Here is a 24,410-nt window from a genome sequence, read left to right on the forward strand (position 1 = left end):
TGGAGAGTGATTTCACGCACATGCTGGCGGTTTGCTTTTACTCATACCTGTCAACCTCCACGGCTCCATGCCCTTACAAACTGTCGTATTTTCCCTTACAAAATACAAAATAATTTTACACCATTTTTTTTTTCAAACTTGTTTATTTAAGTAGTTTAACATATTATATTGTACATGTGTTTCGTCATATCATATATATTGTTAGATAACATTTTGTTGTGAGATCCTGAGTTGCTCGACATGAATGAGGTTTATTATAAAAAAAAGTTCAAAAATCAAGTAGCTTGGACGCTCACTGTAGAAGGAAAAAATACATGCAAATATAATTAAGTACAATAATACATTTTCTTATTCAAATTATTAATTATTTTTCTGCCTTAAACTATTGTTGGTAATATACTGATTAAAGGGATAACCACAAACCTGTCTTTTTTCATTTTCGCTCTCTAGTGGCTCCCTAGAGCTTTTTTAACGAACCACTCGTTGTCGTAACTTAGCCCGTAAAGTTTTTCAGGAAATATTGAATGTATAACAAATGTGATTGATTTACTTCATCACTTGAAGGAATACTGAAAGTTCTATGAGATGAAATTATGAATGCGTGCTAAAGAAGTCGGACAAGGCTGGGCAAGTAAAATAGATGGAAATTGTGTGATTTGGTCACTTTGAGTCAACGTAGTTTGTAATATTCCCTGTGCTTTGTAGCACTCGTTTTTCTACTGTGACATCTAGTGCTCAAATGTTACACAGTGTCCCCTTAAAAGTTGTATTTTCAATTCAATTAAGTGGTTATTTTATCCACCATCAGATGTAGCCCTAAAGTGACGGAAAATGTCAAAAATATGCAGAAGTGACTTAAATAGGAATGATAGATTTTCGTGATACACACACCAAAAAAAAAATAAAACTGTTCGTTAAAAGAGGATGATACTTTTGCCAAATCCACTGCTATACCACAGAAGTAGTGGGCAGGGCATTTAAACAATTATTGATCACACACATACAATTTAAAATGCCTGAAATTTAGCTATGCTAATGCTAAAGACTAAGACTTTTTGTGTGTGTTTTTGGTTAATTATTGAATGGGCACATAAGTTCTATTATTTTCAATATAGACTCAATTTTTTAACAAAAATAGCTCTGTGTTGTACACAAAATAATATACTACGTAAAGATATAGACCTGCCTTTTAAAGGGACAGTGTGTAATATTTAGTGGTACAAAAAAAACTTTCATTCAATAAATAAAAATATTGATTCAAATACTAGGCAAAAACACATGATCAATCATCCATCTATCCATCCATCATCTGTACCGCTTATCTTCAGTAGGGTCGCGGGGGGTGCTGGAGCCCATCCCAGCTATCTTCGGGTATTGGGCAGGGGACACCGTGAATTGGTTGCCAGCCAGTCACAGGGGACACAGGGACAAACAACTCACTCGCTCATTTACACCTAGGGACAATTTGGGCCGGCTAATTAACCTGCATATTTTTGGAATGTGGGAGGAAACTGGAGTGCCCGGAGGAAACCCACGCAAGCACGGGGAGAACATGCAAACTCCATACAGGGAGGTTCGATCTCATGACCTCAGAACTGTGCCACACACGCGCTAACCACTGCGCTGCCGTGCTACCCATGATTAATCATATTAATGTTAAATTTCATTAAAAAAACATTACAGGTCAAGAAATTTGTATTTCTTTTAAATAGAATCCCTACCTAGAAGTCACAGCCACGTTTGTCTGGCATCTTGCTGTTACACTCTGTTCTGTGACACTGGTTTTCGTTTGATTAGAAAATACAGTGCTAATCACACTGGGTCTTTAAATATAACTAATTACTTAGTTGATCAATAAATACTGTGACAGCAACGAGGTTGACTACAGTAAACACAAAATCATTACACTATACTGTTTATGAGCACACCTACTACATTCCTCTCCATTAACCTAGATAACATCAAGAACATTGATATGATATATGGTTGTTTTATGAATTAAGTAATTGTATTTTATGTAATGTTTTACTATAAACTTAAACTGGGTGGAGGATAAACACCTTGGCACTTTGAGAGAAGTAATTGCTCACTGGGTTTAAACAAGCCATTATTGTGAACCAAAGGAAAAATACATGACAAATGCATTTTTGCTAATTTTGCTGTGAAAATATTTGAGTCTGTTTGTGCATGTTGGCCTGTGGTGCAACCACAGTGCAGTAATGAAGGCATCACTGCAAGCTGGAACCTGTCAGTGCTGTTTAGTGTCAGTGCTGTGTAGTGGTTATCTCATTTTTAGCTCAAATTTAAATTCAGAAAATTTAATCAAAAAATTATATTTTTTAAATGATTAAATTATGAGTTTGTTATCCATCCATCCATTATCTACACCGCTCATCTTTAGTAGGGTCATGGGGGTGCTGGAGTCAATCCCATCTATCTTTGGGCAGTGGACACCCCTAACAGAGACAGACAACTCACTTGCTCATTCACACGTAGGGACAATTTAGTCTGGCCAATTAACCTGACATGCATGTTTTTGGCATGTGGGAGGAAACCGGAGTGCCCGGAGAAAACTTATGCAGGTGTGGGGAGAACATGCAAACTCCACGCGGGGAGGCTACAGTAGCTGTACTTGAACCCTGAACCTCCACACTCTGCGCTAACCACCCAGCCGCCGTGCCACACACAAGTTTACATTAGTGCTTGTGCGGCACAGTTCATGTCATGGGAACCTGTCGTGGGTTCAAATCCAGCTCCAGACTTCCTGTGCGGAGTTTGTATGTTCTCCCCGTGCTTGCGTGGGTTTCCTCCGGGCACTCCGGTTTCCTCCCACATTCCAAAAACATGCATTTCAGGTGAATTGGTCGGTCCAAATTGTCCCTAGGTGTGAATGAGCGAGTGAGTTGTCTGTCCCCGTGTGCCCTGCGATTGGCTGGCAACCAGTTCAGGGTGTCCCCTGCCCACTGCCCGATGATTGCTGGGATGGGCTCCAGCACCCCCGCGACCCTAATGAGGATAAGCGGTACGGCTAATGAGATGAGATGAGATGGGTATCAAAATGTAGTCTACAAACTACAACGTAACCCCTATTTTTCAAAGACCAATTTTATCATTTCAAGCTAGTATTTGCTGAGGAATTAAACCAATAAGTACATGTTGTTTTTAATGTAATCAAAGCAAGAAAAGATGGGAATGTTGTCGTTTTTCTTTTAGCCAGTCAATTTATTTTAGAACTGTATGTTTGAAGTTATTAGGATTGTACTCAACGTTTTATTTATTTTTTTGTTTTCGAAAATTGAACTTGAGAATACATTTGCATTAAAGTATTGACCGGGTTGAATGAGACGAAAAAGGCAATATTGTAGTGGCTAATTTTAAAAGAAAAACACTGACCTCTAGTGGGGATTGTGTTGTATTGATTTATTTTTAGATTTTATTGTATGAATTACTTGCAAATAATGTTCGTTCAGCAATAAAGTTGAGACAAAAAAGTTTAGATAAAAACCGAAACAGATTATTATTATTAGCACTGAGCGTTCGAAGGGACAAGTTTGTTTGATGTAGAACTTCATTTTATGAAGGTTATTATTGATACCAAATATTATTTTGGGGGTGTTACGTGGTAGTATCGGTATTATTATACCGGAATGGCTTACAGATAATTATTTGTTGTTTTCTCGCTGCTCATTCGATTAAAAATACAGAATCAAATTTATATTTGTTTGTTTCATCCCCAATAAAAAACTGAGTTAGTATTGAAATTGCGATTTTTTTTTTTGCAATTTGCAAAAACATCTTTTGAAAACATCTGCGTTTAGCTTCAAAGTTAACAATGGTTACAAAATATTTATAGATTTATGTGGTGAACCGAAAACGCTTTAAATAGTCCAACAATTGACCTGCACAATTGTCATTCTAAAATACAATCAACCTTTAAGAAATGTTAATAAATAACTGCCCTTGTGGTGAACCAAGCTAACGAATATCACGCGTGTGTTTACAAAGAGTACTAAATGTCAAGAAAACTCCAACGGTTGAACAGACGAACAAATTATGGGTTCCCATTGATGGTTTACGAACCTTTTACAAGACTATATAAACTCAAATATATCATATTGTGATTTTGTCATATAATTCAAAGATTATATCTTCATTTTACCGCACTTTAGAGACGTACATATAGAAATAAGTACCAGACGATTAACAGAAAGTTGTAGTAGGGAACGGTTTAATTTTTCTGCTTCGTCTTTGTTTCCGAGAGTCACTTCCGGGTTTATCAAAACAAATACGAAGGGCGTCGGTGACACTATTTTCATCTCTTGTCACGACCAAACGTCACGCAGCGCGGCTGCATCATGTTGAAATCATGTTTTATTTATGGATGCGGACTGTTTTCGTTTTTAATTCTCCTTTCAGGAATAGCGCTGGCGTTGTCTAACGTTTTTTCAAACATAGTGGAATCATTGGCGAAAAAGGTAAGTGAACCCTTGCACAGGCTCGATATTTTAGTAACCTTGCGATGGAGACAGTAAATATGACAAAAGTTGTGTCCTAGTTGATTTTAAATGCATATAACACCTTGTTTGTCTAATCCCTCTCTGGCCTACTTTTTTTTTTGCGAAATACTGCTGATGCTGACCTCTTACCACGTGATGGCGATTTCAACGTTGTCAGCATCTCTTTTCATGAACTAAAGCTAAATTTTACCTTTTGTCACATTTGCTCCTTGCTCTAATACTATTTTGACTGAAGTTATCAGTATGAAAACAACTTCAGTGGCAACTCTTCATACGAGCTTAATTCGTTCCAGGATCGTGCTCGCAGGTCAAACTGCTCGTATAATGTGCGAATTTCCTTGATATTAAATAAACATACCTGTCCACCTCCAAGGCTCCATGCCCTTACAAACTGTCGTATTTTCCCTTACTAAATACAAAATAATCTTACACCATACATTTTTTTTCCAAACGTGTTTATTTATGTAGTTTAACATGTTATATTGTACATGTGTTTCGTTAAAAAATTAAGTAACTTGGATGTTCATTGTAGAAGGAAAAACTACATGCAAATATAAATAAGTAGAATAATACATTTTCTTATTCAAATTATGAATTCGTTTTCTGCATTAAATTATTGTTGGTAATATACTGATTAAAGGGATAACCACAAACCTGTCTTTTTTCATTTTCTCATTTTATACTTCCTTTTTTTCTTAACTTCTTTATACAACATAATAATTCGTAATATAATGCATCAAAGCAATTGAGCCGTTTGAGAGCCGGCTCCCTTTAATGAGTTGAGCCGAAAAAGCCGGTTTTCTAAAAAGAGATGGACTTCTTTTCACTACATCAAACCGCTCGCTTCGTTTGAAACGAAAAAAAACGATACCGAGATATAGGCTTCCGCGGCGAACTCGTTAGACTTGATTGATTTGCCGTTTCGTGATAGTCGGTGTATACCGGATGGTACCCATAGTTGACAAATTTGCGTTTTTCCGTACAGATTTTGTTGTACATCGTACACGTCTTAATATGCATAATAAACGTACTTTGTACGTCAAAACCGTACAGGTTGACAGGTATGAATAATTAAAACCAATTGGTCTATTCCTGTCCTCCCAAAAGGAACAACTGAACCCTAAATAGCTATGTAACACATCTTCCTGATCACTAAAAGCACATCCAAATAATAAACATAAAAATATGGTGATAAAATAAACACAAAAAAAAAGCTATTTTATCATAAATATAGATGCTGCGTTTTGGTTGTAAGGTTTATTTGGGCTTGCTTTTGAAGATTTGCAATCATTAAAAGGAGAGCAATTAGTGGACATTGACAGGTATTTAGTGTCTCTAACTTTAAATGTATGTACACTCCCAAAAAATCCCAAGGCACAATCATTTTCTTTTTTCTCCCAAAGTAGTTTGCATGAGCAAATTGGACGAGTTGATACTGGCGATAAGCAGTCACAAGTGGTGAGCGGTCTCTAAATATGCTGGTTTCTGGTTGCTATAATATCATTTTGGCTTAAGTTATCTGTATAAGAACAAGATTATTGTCCAAAAAAGAAATTTGTAATCCGAAATTCTCATGCTCGTATAAAGAGGTTCCGCTGTACACAATTTCTCAGCCGAATAAAAGCATCCTTGAATCCCTCCAACAGGAGATAGTACTGAAGAATGGCACAGATGCGTTTGATGCCTGGGAGGATCCACCCGCGCCAATCTACATGCAGTTTTATTTCTTCAACCTCACTAATCCCCTGGAGGTGTTGGACGGGGACAGACCTGCCGTATTAGAAATTGGACCGTACACGTACAGGTGAGGGTATGACACCATGTGGCAGGAATTTGCAAGGATGAAATTTTGGCATTTACTGAGGTGATGTGTCTTCACTAATATTTTGTGCGATCATTGTTTTGTCCCCACCAATATAAAGTGATTACTTTAAAAAAGGATCGATTGAAAAATCACCTAACACAGGGGTTGATAACAAGAGGCTCTTTGGCGCTCCTTGGTGGCTCCTCGGCACTTTTCCCAAAATGTTTGATAATGGAAAAATTATATGGCCTCTGTCAGAGAAAATATAAAGAAAGGAAAAAATAAATAATATATATATCTATGTATAGATATATATACTATATATAGTTGTGCGTGGGTTTATTTGCGTGTATTGCTGTGTGTGTATATACATACATGCCAAATTTATGCCCTTGCAATGTATAATAAATATAAACGGTACGAACACACATACATCATGTGCATATCTGTTGCCTTCCTTTTAATTCTTATACAGAGCTTTTTTTTTTTTTTTTTTTTTTGCTGACGCATAGGACCAACAAGATTGGCTTTGTCGTTTCCCTAGTTCATGTGGTACTAATGTTATGATTTGATCCCAGACAATACCAAGACCAAACTTACGTCCTTGTACGTATGTGATAAAGATATGGTTCTCAAAGGTTGCATTTATTTATGTATACATCTTAAAAGTCATGATGCCATTTAAAATATGAAGCAGTAAAACCAGTTTGCTCGGAATGTGTCAAGGTGCCCTGGATCACGTTAAAGACAATAGTGGGTGTTCCAGTAACGACCACTATTTAGTCATAGAATAAAATAATATCCCTAAATCGCCTTTTGTTTAACCTGTAACTTGTAGAGAAATATAAAAACCAGCATTTCCAGTTCCCGTACTTCAGCTCTGACATTCCTTTATGTCAGGGGTGTCGAACTCGATTTCACCAAGGGCCATATCAGCATAATGGCTTTCCTCAAAGTAATTCGTGTGTAAAATAAATGTAACTACTCCTTCATGTAAAGTAACTCTGAATTTATTAATTATTTAAGTCACGCACGTGACAATTGCTTTAAAAAAATGTCCCTACACAAATAAGTTCTAAATTTAATACAATCGTGATGCCCCTCGGTGTGATCAATGATGCATTCAGTCGCTGATTAAGTCTGGTTGGCAAATTAATAAATAAATATCAGACGATAAAACATTCGCATAAGAATTACTGTTGGACATAACTCACACCCTTCACATGTAGACCCAGACTGACTTCAAAGCACAAAACTTCGTCATCTCTCGCCTTTCCCCTCCCTCGCGACACGTCCTTTTTTAAAGGGACAATGCTTGAACACAAACAACCGCAACAAAAGAAACGCACATTACATAGTGATACATCTACATACGAGCCCTATTAAGGAAAGGCTCAATATTACTACTAGAAACTAGGGCTTTACAATCATTTTGATATCTTATTTTTTTCCCTACTGCATTTTTAAATTTGATTAATATTTAATTGGGTTTTAAGTGATCAGGAAGATATGTTTTACAGCAGTTAGGGTTAATTTGCATGCTTTTGGGAGGCAGGCCATTAATTACTTGGTTCTCAGTACGTTCATATACAAAAACATTGCCCCAAATACAAGCAATTCTACATATGAGCACAATCTGGGAACGAATGAATCTTGAATGTAGAGGTGTCACTGTATAACAAAATAGATAAATCTTCTTGGACATTTTTAAAATCATGTATTTTTTAATTCCACTCATTGGCATCAATATATAAATTCTGGCGCGTATTGTCGCTGAGCCGTCTCTTCGTGGATATTGTAGTTGCCAGACACTGTGGAAAATGTAGTATTTGGTCAAAACACTCTTTTGACCTGTTTATTTTTAGACGCTCAGACATTTTATGCTATCGTGTGTCACATAAAATGATGTGACGGGCACCATTTTGCCCCCAGTTCCTGAGATTGACACATGTGTTCTATGTTATTATATACAGCTCAACTAATGTGCCATTAGCATCCTCTCCATCTCAACAGTATATTTTTTGTTGATCCCAGAGAGTACAGACCGATGGAAGAAATCACCTTTCATGACAACGGCACCAAAGTAACGGCTGTCAACACAAAAACATACGTATTCCAGCGTGACATGTCACGAGGACCCGAGAGTGATCTCATCAGGACTGTTAACATCCCTGCAGTGGTGAGGAATCTCGCTTGAATATTACATTTTTTTTTACTATTCTGCATTTGTAAATATTTACTCTCCTGGATTTACTACACTCACGGTTGTGAGAAGACCATGGTTACGTATCATTATTGAACGTGATGGCTGCAAGAGAACTTAGATGAGCTATGCGGCTTTATATTTTCCCGGTATCTTGTTTTAGAATGATCTTGATGTTTCTCTGATGAGTCTATTTTTAAACTAAATTCAATTCAAAGTGTTTATTGTCATATGCACAGTAAAGAACCCCGTTTCCCTGCACAATAAAATTATTACTTTGCTGTCCACACAGTTGCCAGCAAAAAATAAAATGGAAACTAAGAAATGTTTGGCATTTCTTGAATCTCAAGACTTTAACCTTCCGAATGATATTTGGAACGATGCATTTGAGTGATTAGTACAGACACTGTTTACGTACATGTCTGAGACACGTATTTGCTTCTTTGCAAGCTTTGGGAATGTTAAGGGGGTAATAAGTTTGACTGAACTATTTGACTGTTTTGTCAATGTTCCCATTGTAGCGCCTTATAATCCGGTGCGCCTTATGTATGGAAAATATAGGACCAAAAACTTTTTGGGGGGTGCGCCCTATAACCCTGTGCGCCTTATAGTACGGAAAATACGGTAATAGTATAAACAAAAATCACAAGTTTAAATGAAGCGAATAATGCTAAGCGCTAGATGGCGTGCGAGCATGATGAATGAGCAGTGAGAAAAGTAAAACTTGTAACACAAAAGTACAATGAATCACTGTGAAGAGTGTAGAAGGGAGGCAAGCTTGTGACCAGATTTCCCGGCACTAAAGTGAAGGACATCTCGATTAATAGTTAGCGGGCCCCAAGAGGATAGAATTGTTGTAAGAATACAAACACCACCTTGATATAATGTTTGGCTTTGTTGAGGTACTTTTAAGAATGAATCATACAGAGGGACATTCGAACTATAAACAAACTATAATTTCCCTTTACACAGGCATCCTGTGAAATCTCCTCTGCAGGTTTCCAATATTACAAACAGAAAAAAAGTATTTCTCTCTTTTTTTCTTTTTTTTTAGACTGTGATGGAGCAGTTTAAAGATCAGCCTCTTGTTGCTGACCTGATCTCATTGTACATGAAAGGCAAAGATGAGGGCATGTTCACCACACGTACGGTAGGAGAGCTCCTGTGGGGATACGAAGATGCTCTGTTGAAAGCCATTCACGCACTCAAATCTGACGTGGATCCCGTTTTTGGAATCTTTTACAAGGTGGGGTATTAGTCACACAAACCTGATCTATAAAATGTGATCAATCAATTCTTTACTTAAAGGGACAGTGTTCAATATTTGTCCGCTAGTTGTCTCTGTATTGTGTAGTGAAGGAGAAAAAAAGTGCTGAAAATCAAAAAGAAAAATACAACTACGGCGACTCAATGTGACCATAAAGCACCTGATTTCCTTCTTATTTCTTTTTCGTGAATGAAAGAGAAAAAAAGGAAAAAATAAAATAATTAAAGAAAAAGAAGAGAAAGATGTAAAACTAAAAAAATCCAGGAAAAAAAGGTAAACAAAAAATCAAAGAAAAGAGAAAAGAAACAAAAGAAGAGAAACGGTGGACAAAAATCAATAAAAGAAAGATGAGGAATAGAAGAAAGTCAGAATAAAAAAAATTAAAAAGAGGAAAAATAAAAGAAAACAGAAGAAAAGTGATAAGAAAAAGGCAAAAAGAAAGTATTTTGTTTTGTTGAGCAGCACAAGATGGCTGACAAATATGTCAGCTCCCTGATCCTCATCTTATGTCAAATAAAGACAAATGTCTCCACCTACAAGTACATCAAAATGCATTTCATGTGATCGTTCATGTATTTTTGCTTATGATTCAAACCGATATTGTTTTCTTTTAAATTCATGTTTTTAATCACTAGGAGGCACTAAGTTATACACTATCCCTTTAAGCATTTGTTTGCTGTGTTGACATTGTGTGATGCGATTCCAGAGCAACGCGAGTAATGACGGAGAGTATGTGTTCCTCACTGGCCAGCAAGACTACAAGGACTTTGCTCGAGTAGACACTTGGAAGAGTCAAAGGTATAATAGATTTTGATTGTGTACCCTGGCCCGATCCTGACAAACACATCCAGTCAAAAATCACTAAGCAATTGATGAAATCAGGCAAAGACTAATCATTGTTAGAACTACTCCGATTGGTTTGAAGATAGGTTAAAAATCAATGGGCATTTTGCTGATGAAAGGTTTTCTGTGGTCTGCTGTGAATTTTATCCCGGAACAAGATACACTTAGAAGAGAACAGAATAGTCTTTATGGTCATTGATAAAAATGTAAAATAACAATGTTTGCAATGAGTTTAGACATGGCACTCCAGGATAAACAAGATAAACTTCAAAAAGAAAAAAATAGATTCAAAACAATGTCAGGATAAGTAGGCAAACATGTATATAAGGTAGTGCTAAGCTATAAGTGCAATTTTCTTTCGTAGTAATAGTGCAATTAAAAGTATTGCAATAATATTAGGTAGCAAACCCATTTTTTTCAATGCAAATAGCAAGATATACTGAATAGTCTTCCATACCTAGGGTGGTATTGGCCCTGGGCAAGAAACAGTCTCTGAGTCTGTTGATCCTTGTTTTAAGTGACCTGTAGGTTATACCAGAGGGTAACAAGTCAAAAGAGTAGGTGGCGAGGGTGAGAAGAGTCGTTTATGATATTGTTAACCAGTGTTCCCTCCAAGCTGCGCGCGTGCGCAATTGCGCACTGCTCGCACATTCTCAGCGCACAAGAAAATCTAGCCAGCGCACAAAAATGAGGGCTCAAAATTACTAATTAAGAAGCGACTTAAGTCAAAGTTACAGTGCATAAAGGTAAAAATACACGGGTGTCCTAAATGCGGTATTTTGAAGTCGAGTCGAAGTAGAACGAAGTTAAGTAAAGTTAGTAGAGTTTGTTGTCGGCTCACTAAAAGGAACCGGCTCTTTCGGGTCCTAAATGGCTCTTCAGGTTGTTTTTGCTTCTTTAATCCCAACATGACCAAATATTGTGTAAAATTATGCACAAAATGACCTAAAGGAAGGGGGGAGTAGAACAAAAAAGAAAAAAATACCAAAATGAAAATGTAGTGAAAAGCTGAGAAAAAAAGAAACAAAAGGAAGAGAAAAAAGGAGGAAAATTTTAGGAAAAAACAGAAGAAAAGAAAGAAACAAAGGAAAAAAGTAAATAGAGAACAAAAAGAAAAAAGTAACAGCTAGGAAAAAAATAACACAATGAGATTTTTTTTGGAAGGAATTAAAAAAAAAAAGTAGAAAAAACACGGGAAAAAGAAGAAAAAGTTTGTGTTGCATTCAAATAATTTCCAATTGTATCAAGTGAATCTTGTTGCCAACATTGTACTTCCACTAAAAATGTGATTAAATACAGTTGTGTATCGTGCAACCGACTAAATAAGCCCCCCAAAATGTTAGTATTATGCGACAAACGATACCAGGAAAAAAAAGAAATGGAAATCTTGTGAAAGAATTGTTGTAAAAACAAATGACGTTTGTAGGCCGTACAACCTTTGCAATGCATCGGCTCGCTACAGTTTAACTGTACGGGTCAGGTGCATCGACATTTCGTTCTGTGTGCATTGTTACAAAGAATGACAATACAAGTAAAATTATTATTATTATTATTATAATACATTAGTCGATTCATTCAAAAGTGAAATTTTTTTTTGCATTGCCGGAAATTCAGCAAAATGTAACGTGATGTCAAGTTTTGGACATGTTTGATAATGGATTAGTTGCCACACTTGGGGTTGCTGTTGCTCACTGTTGTTTCAAGCGTTGCTCACCGACTTTGTGTGAACGCTCAGGCTCGTGGAAAATTAGAGGGAACATTGTTGTTAAAAGCTGGCAATGCCCTCCAGACTGGAAAGTTAGCACCCTCTAGGGCTGCACGATTACCCCAAATCTATTGTGATGTGACGTAGTGCCATTGAGCAATCGCAGAACACTGCTGTGTTTTCAAGGATGTATAGACAGCAACACTAGCAAAGCTTCCCAGAAGAGGGCACTGTTTACTTAAATTCAACCCCTTGCCAATCGTGTAAAATTCAATTGAAATCCCAATCAGAGACGTACCAAAAGTAAATTGCCTTGTAGTTATCAAATATTATGCCCTGGCGCTTTAAGAAAACAACAATATTGATTTTGAATAATAATCAAAAATAAATGAACTGTCATATATACGTCTATTTTTAAAATACTCTGGTCAAGAATTTTTTTTATTATTATACATACGTGAGGCTCACCTAGAAGGAGCTGATGTGAATATCTGCTATCTTGCTGCTACCCACAAACTTCAAAAAAATGGTGCTGTTTGGTCATTTTGAATTTCTGTTTTATTTAGCACTCTTTTTTTGGGGTTGCACTACATCATACCGTGACATCTAGTGGTTTAAGAAAACATTAAAATATAAAAGTGAAAAACGAATTATAAATTGAACATAAATAATAAATACAATTAGAAAAAATGCCATGACATCAAATTTTGTCCATTTAAATAACTTATTTTGATGAGAAATAATACGATTAGCAAAATAATCTTTCAATGGGACTACATTATATTTTTCATGTTATCAGGTTTCACGGGTGCCTTAACCACATGCGTTGTCGGGGCACCGCTTTCTGAGGTGTGTCGTGGGCAAGCACAGCCTGGCGGTACCCATTCCCGATGCCAAAATCCTTTAGTTTTAAGGCTCATTTCCCAGAAACAAACAAAAAAACTGTAAATGTTGAGAAGCCTGCTGTAGTTCTCGTCTGTCTCTGCATGCAGTTCATTGGACTGGTGGACGTCCGATGAGTGCAACATGATCAACGGAACAAATGGCGCCTCTTTTCATCCTGTCCTGTCAAAGAAGGAAGTTCTCTACATGTTCTCTTCGGACCTGTGCAGGTGAATCAGACAACACTTTGGCAGCTACGTTATGTTTTTTGGGTGAATTTTCAAAACCGTTTCAGAAAAATAGAATTCCTTCAAACCCAATTAATAAATTTTAAGTCGGATGACTGTTTTGATTAGCTAATAAGAAAAAAAATGATTGATGGAACAATGTTTCAAGATTATTATCCCCCAGATTTAACATTTTCGTCTTGATTCCTTTAAGAAACTTCTCCTTTTCCCTCAGCCAAGTCGAGCTTTGAGATGGATAATTACAAATTTGGTCTAGCCATTCTGCCTCATGAATGAAAACTTTGTGTGCTTACTGCTTATCGAGCACTTCCTGACACTTGGTCCCTGTTTCGTGCCTTGGAGCTGCATTCCACAAGTTATCTAAAGATTTTAAGAGAGGTCTGACCCTTTGGAGACTTGGAGATAGGCAAAACAATCAACAGTGTTATTTTTGTACATGCTGAGAGTGAACAAATGAGACTGTAGCAAACTCTTAGACTCCCAAAGAGAGTTTCGACTGATGCTTAAGGTGTCTTATACAGTCGTATGCAAAAGTTTGGGCACCCCTGATCATTTTCAAGATTTTCCTTTATAAATCATTAATTGTTTGGATCAGCAATTTCAGTTAAATATATCATATAGCAGACAAACAAAGTGATATCTGAGTAGTGAAATGAAGTTCAAAGTGTGCAATAATTAAAACAAAAGTAGGCTGGTGCATACATTTCGGCACCCTTGTTGTTTCATTGATTTCAATACCTTTAGCACCAATTATTGGAACACAAATTTACTGGCACAATCCTAGTTGAGGCCCGGAGTGGCAGGCCAAGAAAAATCTCAGATAAGCGGAGGCGAAGGATGGTGAGAACAGTCAAACTCACCCCACAGACCAGCTCCAAAGACCTACAACATGATCTTGCTGCAGATGGTGTCACTGCGCATCGTTCAACTATACAGCGCACTTTGCACAAGGAGAGGCCTTATGGGAGAGTCATGCGACAGAGGCCTTTTCTGCGTACATGCCACAAACAGTCGCTTGAGGTATGCTAAAGCACATTTGGACAAGCCAGCTTCATTTTGGAATAAGGTGCTGTGGACTGATGAAACTAAAAAGGAGTTATTTGGACATAACAAGGGGATGTATGCATGGCGGAAGAAGAACACAGCATTCCAAGACAAACACTTGCTTCCCACAGTAAAATTTGGTTGTGGTTCCATCATGCTGTGGGGCTGTGTGGCCAGTGCAGGTACTGGCAATCTTGTTAAAGTTGAAGGTCGCATGGATTCCAGTCAGTATCAGCAGATACTTGAGAACAATATTACAGAACCAGTGACAAAAGCTGAAGTTGCGCCGGGGCTCGATACATCAACAAGACAGCGATATTAGTTGAAGCAGAATCATCTTTCTCACCAATGCACAGTGAAAACTATGTGTCAGGGTATACAAACATGAACAATTTACCATACAGTCTTCACAGTACAATCTTCATTTTCTGTGTATCAATATAAAAACATCAATCAACCATTCAATCTTAGTTTTTCATGCACACTGATACAAAGTCAAAACGTTACAAAGACACACCCTGTATTTGATGTTTTTTGATCATTTCAAACTGTGTACGCCGTATAACAATCGTATCGTCTCGGTCACTGGTAGCAGACGACTACGTCATCGTAGACTGCTAATATTGTCGCGGTATTACATATTTACTCGTTGCAAGATAGACTGCAGTACTTGCTGTGTTGTCTCACTAAGGTTTCTTATCGTTTATTATTTGGAATTGCAATCCTAGATTGGCTCAGCAATTGGGTGAGGTTGACCGATATGCAATGATACAATGTTTTACAAAGGAAACAAACATACCTCACTGCTCTCAAAGGGATGCTTAAATGTTTAGTAATCTTCTGTTCTGTTGTTAAAACAAGCGTCAATGAACAAAATGAAGCAGAAGTTAAACTGAACCCTGGAGATCAGACTTGTGGCTCAGGCTCAAACTGAGCAGCGTCTTACAGGTCTCCCTCATGTGGAGCTACGGTGGCACTCAAAGGACAAAATTCAACTACCAAATTCCATAAAAGATTCCCATACTACAACAATCACTTACAACTTAACATACCAACCACTTTACAGCACAGGTACAAAATCAAGTATTATTTAAAGGAGCTGTATGGAATTTGAATTTTTTTACTCGCTTCCTCCATCTCCTGGCTTGCATCATTGTTGCAGCCTTTTTCAGCTCGTGTGATGCAGCAGTGATGCACGTGCAAGTATGTGCACATTTTTAGAAGCGCTTGAATGTTTTTCTTTGTTTTTCTTTCTTGGGGTTCAAATCTCTGGCAAACTTAGGATTTTTGGGTGCGCCTTGTAGTCCATAAAATACGGTATTTTAGTTGTTTTCTTGACATTGTTGTAAAGTATTTGTATTTTTGTTATTTGGCTGCTTCTTTGGTTTGACTTTCTAGATTTTTGTTTTCAAACAGTTCTTGCTGTTGAAGTATTTAAAATTTTGTGCTATTAAAGGTTTTCACATCTTATTGTTTACACTATTTGACCTTATTTTCAAATATTGTGCAATGGAAGGTATTATAGCTGTCATGTGGACATGTATTTGTATTTTTGTCACATATCTGCTCGTTTTGTTTGACTTTCTTGACTTTTGTTCTGAATCAGTTGTAATGGAAATATTTATAAAAATTCTCCGGTAAAGTTTGCATTAGAATTATTTAATAAAAAGGTAGACAAATCCTGGTTGTTTTTAATCATATTTATAAACCAACTAAGGGTTAAATTATCCAAATGACCATGTGATTTCCGAGCAAAAATTATTGGTATTGTTGGATACTACCCTGTAGTTACTTGGATTAGATCGATACCAAAACTCCTTGTATCGCCCACCCTTACTTGATAGAGGAACTATTTAATTTAGGGACACCTCAAATGACGCACCCGACTTTAATAACTTCAGATGTTTGTTAATAAAGTGGTATGTAAATAAAATAAAAAGACTAAAATGTGTATGCTGAACTCCATCTTCTGCCTTAGGTCTATATATGCTGTGTTTGAGAAGGACGTAGCGGTGAAAGGAATCCCCGGGTACCGCTTTTCTCCGCCCAGCCAGGTGTTCGCTAACATATCGGAAAACCCTTCAAACGCTGGTTTTTGCGTCCCAGCCGGCAACTGCCTCGGTTCGGGCGTCCTCAACGTCAAGTCGTGCAAGCAAGGTAGGAAAAAGGTTCGGTTTTCGGTTCATACGGATCGTTTCCTCAAAAAACGTACGGTATGATGTGTTCAGGTGCACCCATCATCATGTCTTCGCCACACTTCTACCAGGGAGATGAGAAATTTGTGCGGGCAGTATTCGGTATGGAGCCTCAGAAAGAATATCATCAGACCTTCATTGATCTCAATCCGGTAGGGCTTGCATTCTTTGCTTCAATTGTCACGCTCCCTTGGATGTTTTGGCTATTCAAAGACATTTTCCTTTTTGAAAATGAATACAGTACCGTATTTTCCGCACTATAAGGCGCACCTAAAAGTCTTAATTTTTTTCAAAAGCTGACCATGCGCCTTATAACACAGTGCGCCTTATATATGGCTCAATATTAAATTTGCAAGGTCTCGCAACTTACTCAACAGCCGCCGACTAGATTCTCCCCCGAGCGCGAAGTCGTCCGCGGTGTATGCTGGGATTTATATACCGGCGTTTCATTGGCTAACCAATGTGTCAATCATCATTTGAATCGATCACTATTGGCTGAAGTTATTCGGAGCCAAAACAAACCCTCCAATCGGCCGAGTTTAACAATGGCGTAGCAAGTCCGCGGTGTATGCTGGGATTTATATACCGGCGTTTCATTGGCTAACCAATGTGTCAATCATCATTTGAATCGATCACTATTGGCTGAAGTTATTCGGAGCCTCGGATTGGCTAGATGCCCAAAACAAACCCTCCAATCGGCCGAGTTTAACAATGGCGTAGCAAGTCCACGGTGTATGCTGGGATTTATATACCGGCGTTTCATTGGCTAACCAATGTGTCAATCATCATTTGAATCGATCACTATTGGCTGAAGTTATTCGGAGCCTCGGATTGAATAGATGGCCAAACCAAACCCTGCAATTGGCCGAAAAAGATGTGTCAATCATCAGTTAAATCGATCGCTATTGGCTGAAATTATTCAGAGCCTCCAATAGGCTAGATGACCAAAACAAATCTTGCAATTGGCCGAGTTTAGCAATGGCGTAGCAAGCTTAGCAAGCTTGCTAAAGTACACCATAGAGAAACATGTTTTATCAGTCTGTATTTGCAAATAATTTACTCTCCTGGATTTACTTCACTAACGGTTGTAAGAAGACCACGATTGCGTATCATTATTGAACGTGAGAACTTAGGTGAGTTATGCGGCTTTATGTTTTCCCGGTATCTTGTTTTAGAACGATCTTGATGTTGCTGTGATGAGTTGAGTGAATTAAACTCAATTCCAAGTGTTTATTGTCATATGCACAGTAAAGTTGCGAGTGAAAAAGAAAATAGAAACATAGAAATGTTTGGCATTTCTTGAATCCCAAGACTTCAACCTTCCGAATGATATTTGAAATGACGCATTTAAGTGACATCGTACGGACACCGCATCCGCACGTGTCTACGACACGTATTTGCTTCTTTGCAAGCTTTGGGAATGTTAAGGGGGTAATCAGTTGGACTGAATCATCTGACTGTTTTGTCGACGTTCCCATTGTAGCGCCTTATAATCCGGTGCGCCTTATCTATGGAAGATATAGGACCAAAAACTATTTTTTGGGGGTGCGCCCTATAACCCGGTGCGCCTTATAGTGCGGAAAATACGGTAATTCCTTGGTATAGGGTGGTTCACATTTCACAGTCTCGATGCTTTACAAAATTCCATCATTCTGATTGGCTAAACTGGTAGGTATTGGTTGAGAAAAAAAACGTAGACTTCCAGGATACGTTTTCAATTTACAGTGTTGGATATATTTTTTAATAGATGTTCCCCTCTATATGATATCAGCAACAACCTATTTTCCATGCCCAAAAATGGGGCTGCATTCACGCCCTCATTTTAACCACTAAATTGTGACCTGCGAGAGCTTTGCAAGGATCCCATGTGCAGTAGCTCTTCCTTGTTTATGATAAGAATGAAACCTCTCAGTAGCTGGACTTCATGTCTGCTTCTGATCTACAAAGTCAATCGGGTATGCACCACTATGCTTTTTTCAATTGTAAATGTAATACTAAAGCCACCATTTATTATTTAGTTATTATCAATGTAGCATTAGCATCCTGTTGCAGTCTAAGGGCCACGCTGCTCCCAGTGGGAGGGGCGAAGAGGAAAAAACTGTTGATGTAATTGTGATAAAGTCCATTTGGTTTTGCAGCTGACCGGAGTAGTCCTGCGAGCTGCCAAACGTCTCCAGGTCAACGTCTACGTCGAGAAAATCGGCACATTTAGGTAAGCGGAGTCAAATATCTTCATGGTATCTTTTATTATTTGAAAACATTTGACTGTTATATTCTACCTTAAAGGGACAGTGTGTTATTCACACTAGATGTCCCTGTCTTGTGTAGTGCTACTGAAAACAAGTGCTTAAAAGCACAAGGAAGAGTACAAACTACGTTGAACAAACTGCACACATATTACTTTTTTTTTTTTTTTTTTTGCCTATCCTTTCACAAGGTTTTGGGGGTACACATAACGGCAAGATGAGGGACATTTTATGTAAATTAAATGCAAATTTCTCAACCAATGATTAGTTAAAAAAAAACTACAATTTTACACTACCATTCAAAAGTTTAGGGTCACTCAGACAACATAGTGTTTTCCATGAAAGTCACACTTTTATTTATCAGACAATTTTCCTTGTACCTGTGTTCTTCTGTCAATTTGAATCTTTCTTTTGTTGGCCAGTCTCATATATGGCCTATTCTTTGCCACTCAGCATTTCTGAGTTGCCTTTTCACTGTAGATGTTGACACTTGTGTTTTGCGTGCACTATTTAACCAAGCTGATAGTTAAGGATTTGTAAAGTGTCTTTATCCCAAACTATAGACTGTAATATTCTTCTAATTTCTCTTTCTACTCTGGTGGGAGCCTGTTTGAGCTGTTCTCTGAAGGGAGTAGTACATCCCATTGTAGGAGATCTTCAGTTTCTTGGAAATTTATTTTTTTAAAACAAGACTGTTTAGTTTCTCTCAAAAGTTCTCTTTTTCTGACCATTCTGAGTGTTTAATCACATCCACGTATGTGATGCTCCAGATACCCGACTTGCTTAAAGGAAAGTCAGTTTTATAGCTTCTTTAACAACTGTTTTCAGCTGTGCTAGCATTTGTGCACAAATGTTTCCTAATCATCATGTTTCCTTGCAAACACAGTGTACTTACTCTTGAGACACTGGAGTGCTCGTTGCTGGAAATGGGCCTCTAAACACCTATGTAGATATTGCATTAAAAGCAGACATTTGCAGCTAAAATAGTCATGTACCATATTAACAATGCGTCAAGTGTACTTATCATTAGTTTTATGTTTATTTAGAAAATTAAACAGTGCAGTTTTAATTGTACATTTTTTTCCCCAGCCAAACAGAAAACATTAGCACGGTCATCTTTCCTGTTCTTCACCTGAACGAGGTAAACAGACTCATGCATTGAAATCCTACACATGAGGGTTAACCCTGAACATACTTAACTATAGGAATTGCTACAGTGTACCCTAAATTCCGGACTACAGAGCGCACCTGGTTAAAAGCCGCATGCTTAAACTGATGAACGAAACTCAAATTTGTCTTTGGACAAGCCACCCTGGATTTTAAGCATCAGGCTTAAACAGCCAAAAGAATTAACTAATGAAATGTCTTACATTTTAAACGGCACCATGCCCCCGCACATCCGACACTATTTTTTGCTGCGTTGTTTTTCAATTCTGCTCGGAGTTACACTTCACGTGTTTTGGGATCACGCGGCCATTCAAAATGGCAATTACAAAGACAAGCACATATTTACTACTGCGCTAAAGGAAAACTGAATGAGGGTTGCGTGGCTTAAAATGTGAGTCCTATATTTCTAGATGACAGCGCCAGGACAACTGTGAAGAATAGTGCCAAATTGCAACACAAACATGATTTTTGTGCTGCTGTCACTGTTGGTTACTATAGTACGGACCAATTTGCATTCGCTTATTATTGTTTCTCAAGGATTAAAGGAAACTTGCGCGTCCAGACATTGACTCCAGTTATATGGAAAGAGAACAGAAGTGTTTTTAATAGCTAACCTCCACTGCTGTTATAAATTGAGCACTTGATTTTCGGGTGAAGAAGTTTAAATATCGTAAGTAAGTTGTAAATGACTCGTATTGGTTCTGTTATGTATGTTATAAGAGTAAGATTGGAATGGACTCATTTCTCTCGAAAGACGTCATAAATGTTTCCTGACGTCACCACGGTCTTTTGTATTCAGAGCACATGCTTTGTGCAAAAGAGCAGCTTGCCATATTCCTCTGTGCCGCCACGACAAAACAAACGAAAAAGCTGCAACGTATTTAAAGCTGCAGTGTTTAAAATGTAGCAAAAAGTAGCGGCTTGTAGTCTGGAATTTACGGTACCTTTAACCAGTAGATCTCCTGCCCCAAAATAAGTGCATATTCTCTGATGATCATGCACAGCCCCACCCATAACCATTCTTGCGTTCTCAGAGCGTCGTGATCGATGATTCATCGGTGGCCAAGCTGAACGCGGTGCTGATGGAGCAGAACGTACTTGTAAACGTTCCCTTCATCCTGATGGGGGTCGGCATCCTCCTGGGCGGGATTTTCATGTTGCTGGTGTGTCGCCACAAGATGCCTGAGGTGAGTCACTACCCACGCCTGCATTCCGTCGGATACTATCACTCCAAAGCTCCACGTTGACAGCGGAAAAACATCTTGAGTATTATTTAATACAGACGCTGCCCTACTTACGAATGAGATCGTTTGTAAGGTGAATTTTTATAAGTTGCTTTAGTGCTATGTTTTGTATGTTTAAGGTTTATTTAAGTATGTTTAAGGCTTGGATAAGTAACCCGTATTGTTTTGTACTAAAAAATAAACATTTAATAAAATAATATGCTCTATAAAGATAAATAAAGTTAAGTTTAACTTACTTTTGGAAGATGAGCTTCAAGAGCTTGGCGACTTCCTCCTCCGTGGTAGAAACGGGTCGAAAAAAAGCAATCCAACCATTTTCTCAACCGCATCAAGCTTTCTTACTTCACTTTCATTTCAAAAGAAACAGCTCACCTCTTCTTTACACTTTACACCAACCATATTGAATGGATGCGCGAGATATTAAACAAAACAAATGTCAAAGTTCTTAGAGCGCTGGAGATACAGTATAGAATGTTTACACACGAACTCGGAAGAGGAGGCGGATTTCTTCTTCGGGGTGGATGCTGGGTGACCTCTCACAGCACCACACGCCGGTAGCGGCGGAAAGAAGCACTACGGTACTGTCCTGTACTCCGAAAAAGGTGCACACAATACAAAATCTAACTTACAGCAATATCCGGATATTTTTCGACATACCGAAAAAAATGTTCGTATCGAATGTTTTTCGTAAGTCGAATGGTTGTAGGGGAGTGTCTCTACTCTAAGCTCTGGACTACAATACACTACTTATTTTACTACATTTAAAACACAGCGGCTTTAACTACAGTGTGGCTTATCCTTTTTTTTTGTGCCGGGAAAAACATTTCTCTAAGCTTCCTTTGTGCTGCTCGATTACCGAATTTCAGCTGCATATTTCACAATTCCCAGTTTGTAACCTGCATAATATGATTTTCATTTCAGTGTCCTTTTTGTTTAGTCCATTTTCAGTTGTTTTTATAAATTACCGGCAATGTTGAAATTATTAACACAGGCCTAGAGCACCCTCTTGCAGTGTTGTGTAAAAATAACGCGTAAAATGATATGTCAATAGTTTTACATATAATGTTTAGTGTGATAATAAGATGTCAAATGATATAATAATGTGTTAATAATTTCATATATAAGTCGCACTAGAGTGTAAGTCCCACCCGCGGCAAAACTATGTTAAAAAAAAATGGGACTTATAGTACGGAAAGTACAGAAATAGTATACTGTGTAAATACTCATCTATTGTGTTTTCTGTATTTTTTTCCAGGGTTCCGCCGCAGAACGACAGCCGCTTCTTACGTCATAAGTAAACCTAGAAGCAATTTTGTTCCCCACTCACTCTACCGAACCCAAGTATTTCCTGAATCAGCACCTTTTGCAGTTGCACTAGTGTTAATCTCGAATGCCAAGCTGTACTGAATTTATCAAACTACCAGGCATGTAATGATGACTTCATCTTTTGATTTTAAATTAAGATTTTTTGACAGGTTTTGCTATTTTCAGTCATATGTTTTTGCGGCTAAGTGAACACAAGGCGTCAAGCTGCAAAACTCATTTTAACGGACATTTTATGTCAGAAAATACTGAAGCTTCATGAATCCCAAATAAGTATTCCAGACTAATAATATAAAAGGGATCTTTTTGTGTGTGTCTGTTTTTAATTGTCTCCCCCAATTTTTATTTACCCCCTGCTCCACCCCAAAAATGCAATGTTCAGGGTTCGTATGTGTGCTAGTAGTCCTTAAAAATGCCTGAATTTTATTGTTGTTTTCAAGGATTGAAAAGTGCTTACATATTGGTTGAAATTTTGTGCATGCTTGAAATTGTTGCCATCTGTCTTAGCAGTCTGTCTCTATTGACCACGCATTAAATTTCACATAAGCTAGAATAATTGACTTTCCTTTCTCCACAGTTTGAAGTCCTCATGTGCTGTCAGTAAGAAATAGAACAAGAATATTTGATACAACGTAGACCAAAAAGGGACGGCAACTAACAATAATGAAATGGGCCACAGAAACTAGTTTCATTTTCTTGCCCGGTTCAATAAATGCCTTGGCATTTATCATATTTTCGGGTTGTTTTTCCTACAAGCAGAACACGGTAACCTCAAACAACAAGGGTACGGATCGATTCACATTGGAATTCTTTTTTGGATGGTATTGGAGAAATTGGAAAATTGGCTTTGAAAATCCTTGGAAAGTGCTTGAATTTAGCCCCCAAAAATGTGTACGAACCCTGAATGTTTGATGCTAACTTTTGGCTTGCTCCTTGCTGAAAATATCACATCCTTCATTGTGTTGCTGTTTTCACAGCAACGTTTTATCTGAGTCATATTTGTGAGTATCTTTTCAAAGTGAAGTTACTGCATGGTGCGAAATATAACCACTCACCACTGTCATCTTGTGCTCTGTGCAGTTTCAGAAAGAAAAGAGAAATGTGTTTACACGCGGCTAACGTCTTTTGTTTTTGTGCGCACTAGCTAGGTCACTCGTACCATAATGTGTCATTTGCAGTGAGCCGGATTTCAATAATAAATTCATGTTGTGTGACACGTGTTGATTAAAATGATTGCTTGTTTTGTGCTCAATTTTGAAAAGTTTTGCTAAAAGTGAATGAAACTTGTGTTTCCTAGTGTGACGGGCTTAAGTATTTTGAGATTCTGTGTGTGTGTGTTACAGCAGTGTTTTTCAACCTTTTTTAGCCAAGGCACAGCGTCCGTCAAAATTACTTAAAAATTCCCGGCACAGGTTTCATGTTCTTTAAATTATCATGTTGCAGTACAGTGTTTCTCATCAATTGTAGTCATCGTGTCTCAGGACTTGAAACAGGTTATTTTCATAAATATGTCAGGACCAGAACAGACCGTAGACCCAAACGCGTAACGTTTCACACAAAGCTTTATTGAGGAATCATGGAAGTCAGGCGCGGGGAAACAAACGTCAGCAATACAATGCTCGCTGGGCAGAAGAAGCAGGAAGCCCTCGAGATCGGAGCGGTGTTGGAGGACGGAAACAAGTCGAGCAGCCGGGACGGGAGATCGGAGCGTGGTTGGAGGAC

The 24,410-nt window shown here is 37.9% G+C and overlaps 1 protein-coding gene across 1 annotated transcript; it reads left to right on the forward strand.

The window, feature by feature from the left end:
* The first annotated feature begins 4,248 nt into the window (after positions 1 to 4,248).
* On the forward strand, positions 4,249 to 23,904 carry scarb2c (scavenger receptor class B, member 2c). Its single transcript, XM_088356016.1, has 12 exons — positions 4,249 to 4,475; positions 6,164 to 6,321; positions 8,356 to 8,500; positions 9,579 to 9,770; positions 10,498 to 10,589; positions 13,332 to 13,451; positions 16,492 to 16,670; positions 16,742 to 16,860; positions 18,847 to 18,920; positions 20,044 to 20,095; positions 21,156 to 21,308; positions 22,621 to 23,904. The coding sequence occupies exons 1-12, from the start codon at positions 4,356 to 4,358 to the stop codon at positions 22,657 to 22,659; spliced, it is 1,443 nt and encodes a 480-aa protein (XP_088212142.1). The 5' UTR covers positions 4,249 to 4,355; the 3' UTR covers positions 22,660 to 23,904.
* Positions 23,905 to 24,410: the final 506 nt, after the last annotated feature.

Source organism: Urocampus carinirostris, chromosome 16 (genome assembly GCF_059441175.1).
Source record: "Urocampus carinirostris isolate Australia breed hairy pipefish chromosome 16, RoL_Ucar_1.0, whole genome shotgun sequence".
Lineage (NCBI taxonomy): Eukaryota > Metazoa > Chordata > Actinopteri > Syngnathiformes > Syngnathidae > Urocampus > Urocampus carinirostris.

Excerpts from the sequence above, each read along its gene's own strand:
- scarb2c (XM_088356016.1), top strand. The coding sequence starts at position 4,356 with ATGTTGAAATCATGTTTTATTTATGGATGCGGACTGTTTTCGTTTTTA. Across the intron at positions 9,771-10,497 it reads TTTTTGGAATCTTTTACAAG|AGCAACGCGAGTAATGACGG; the intron begins GTGGGGTATTAG and ends ATGCGATTCCAG. Across the intron at positions 20,096-21,155 it reads CTGTTCTTCACCTGAACGAG|AGCGTCGTGATCGATGATTC; the intron begins GTAAACAGACTC and ends TTGCGTTCTCAG.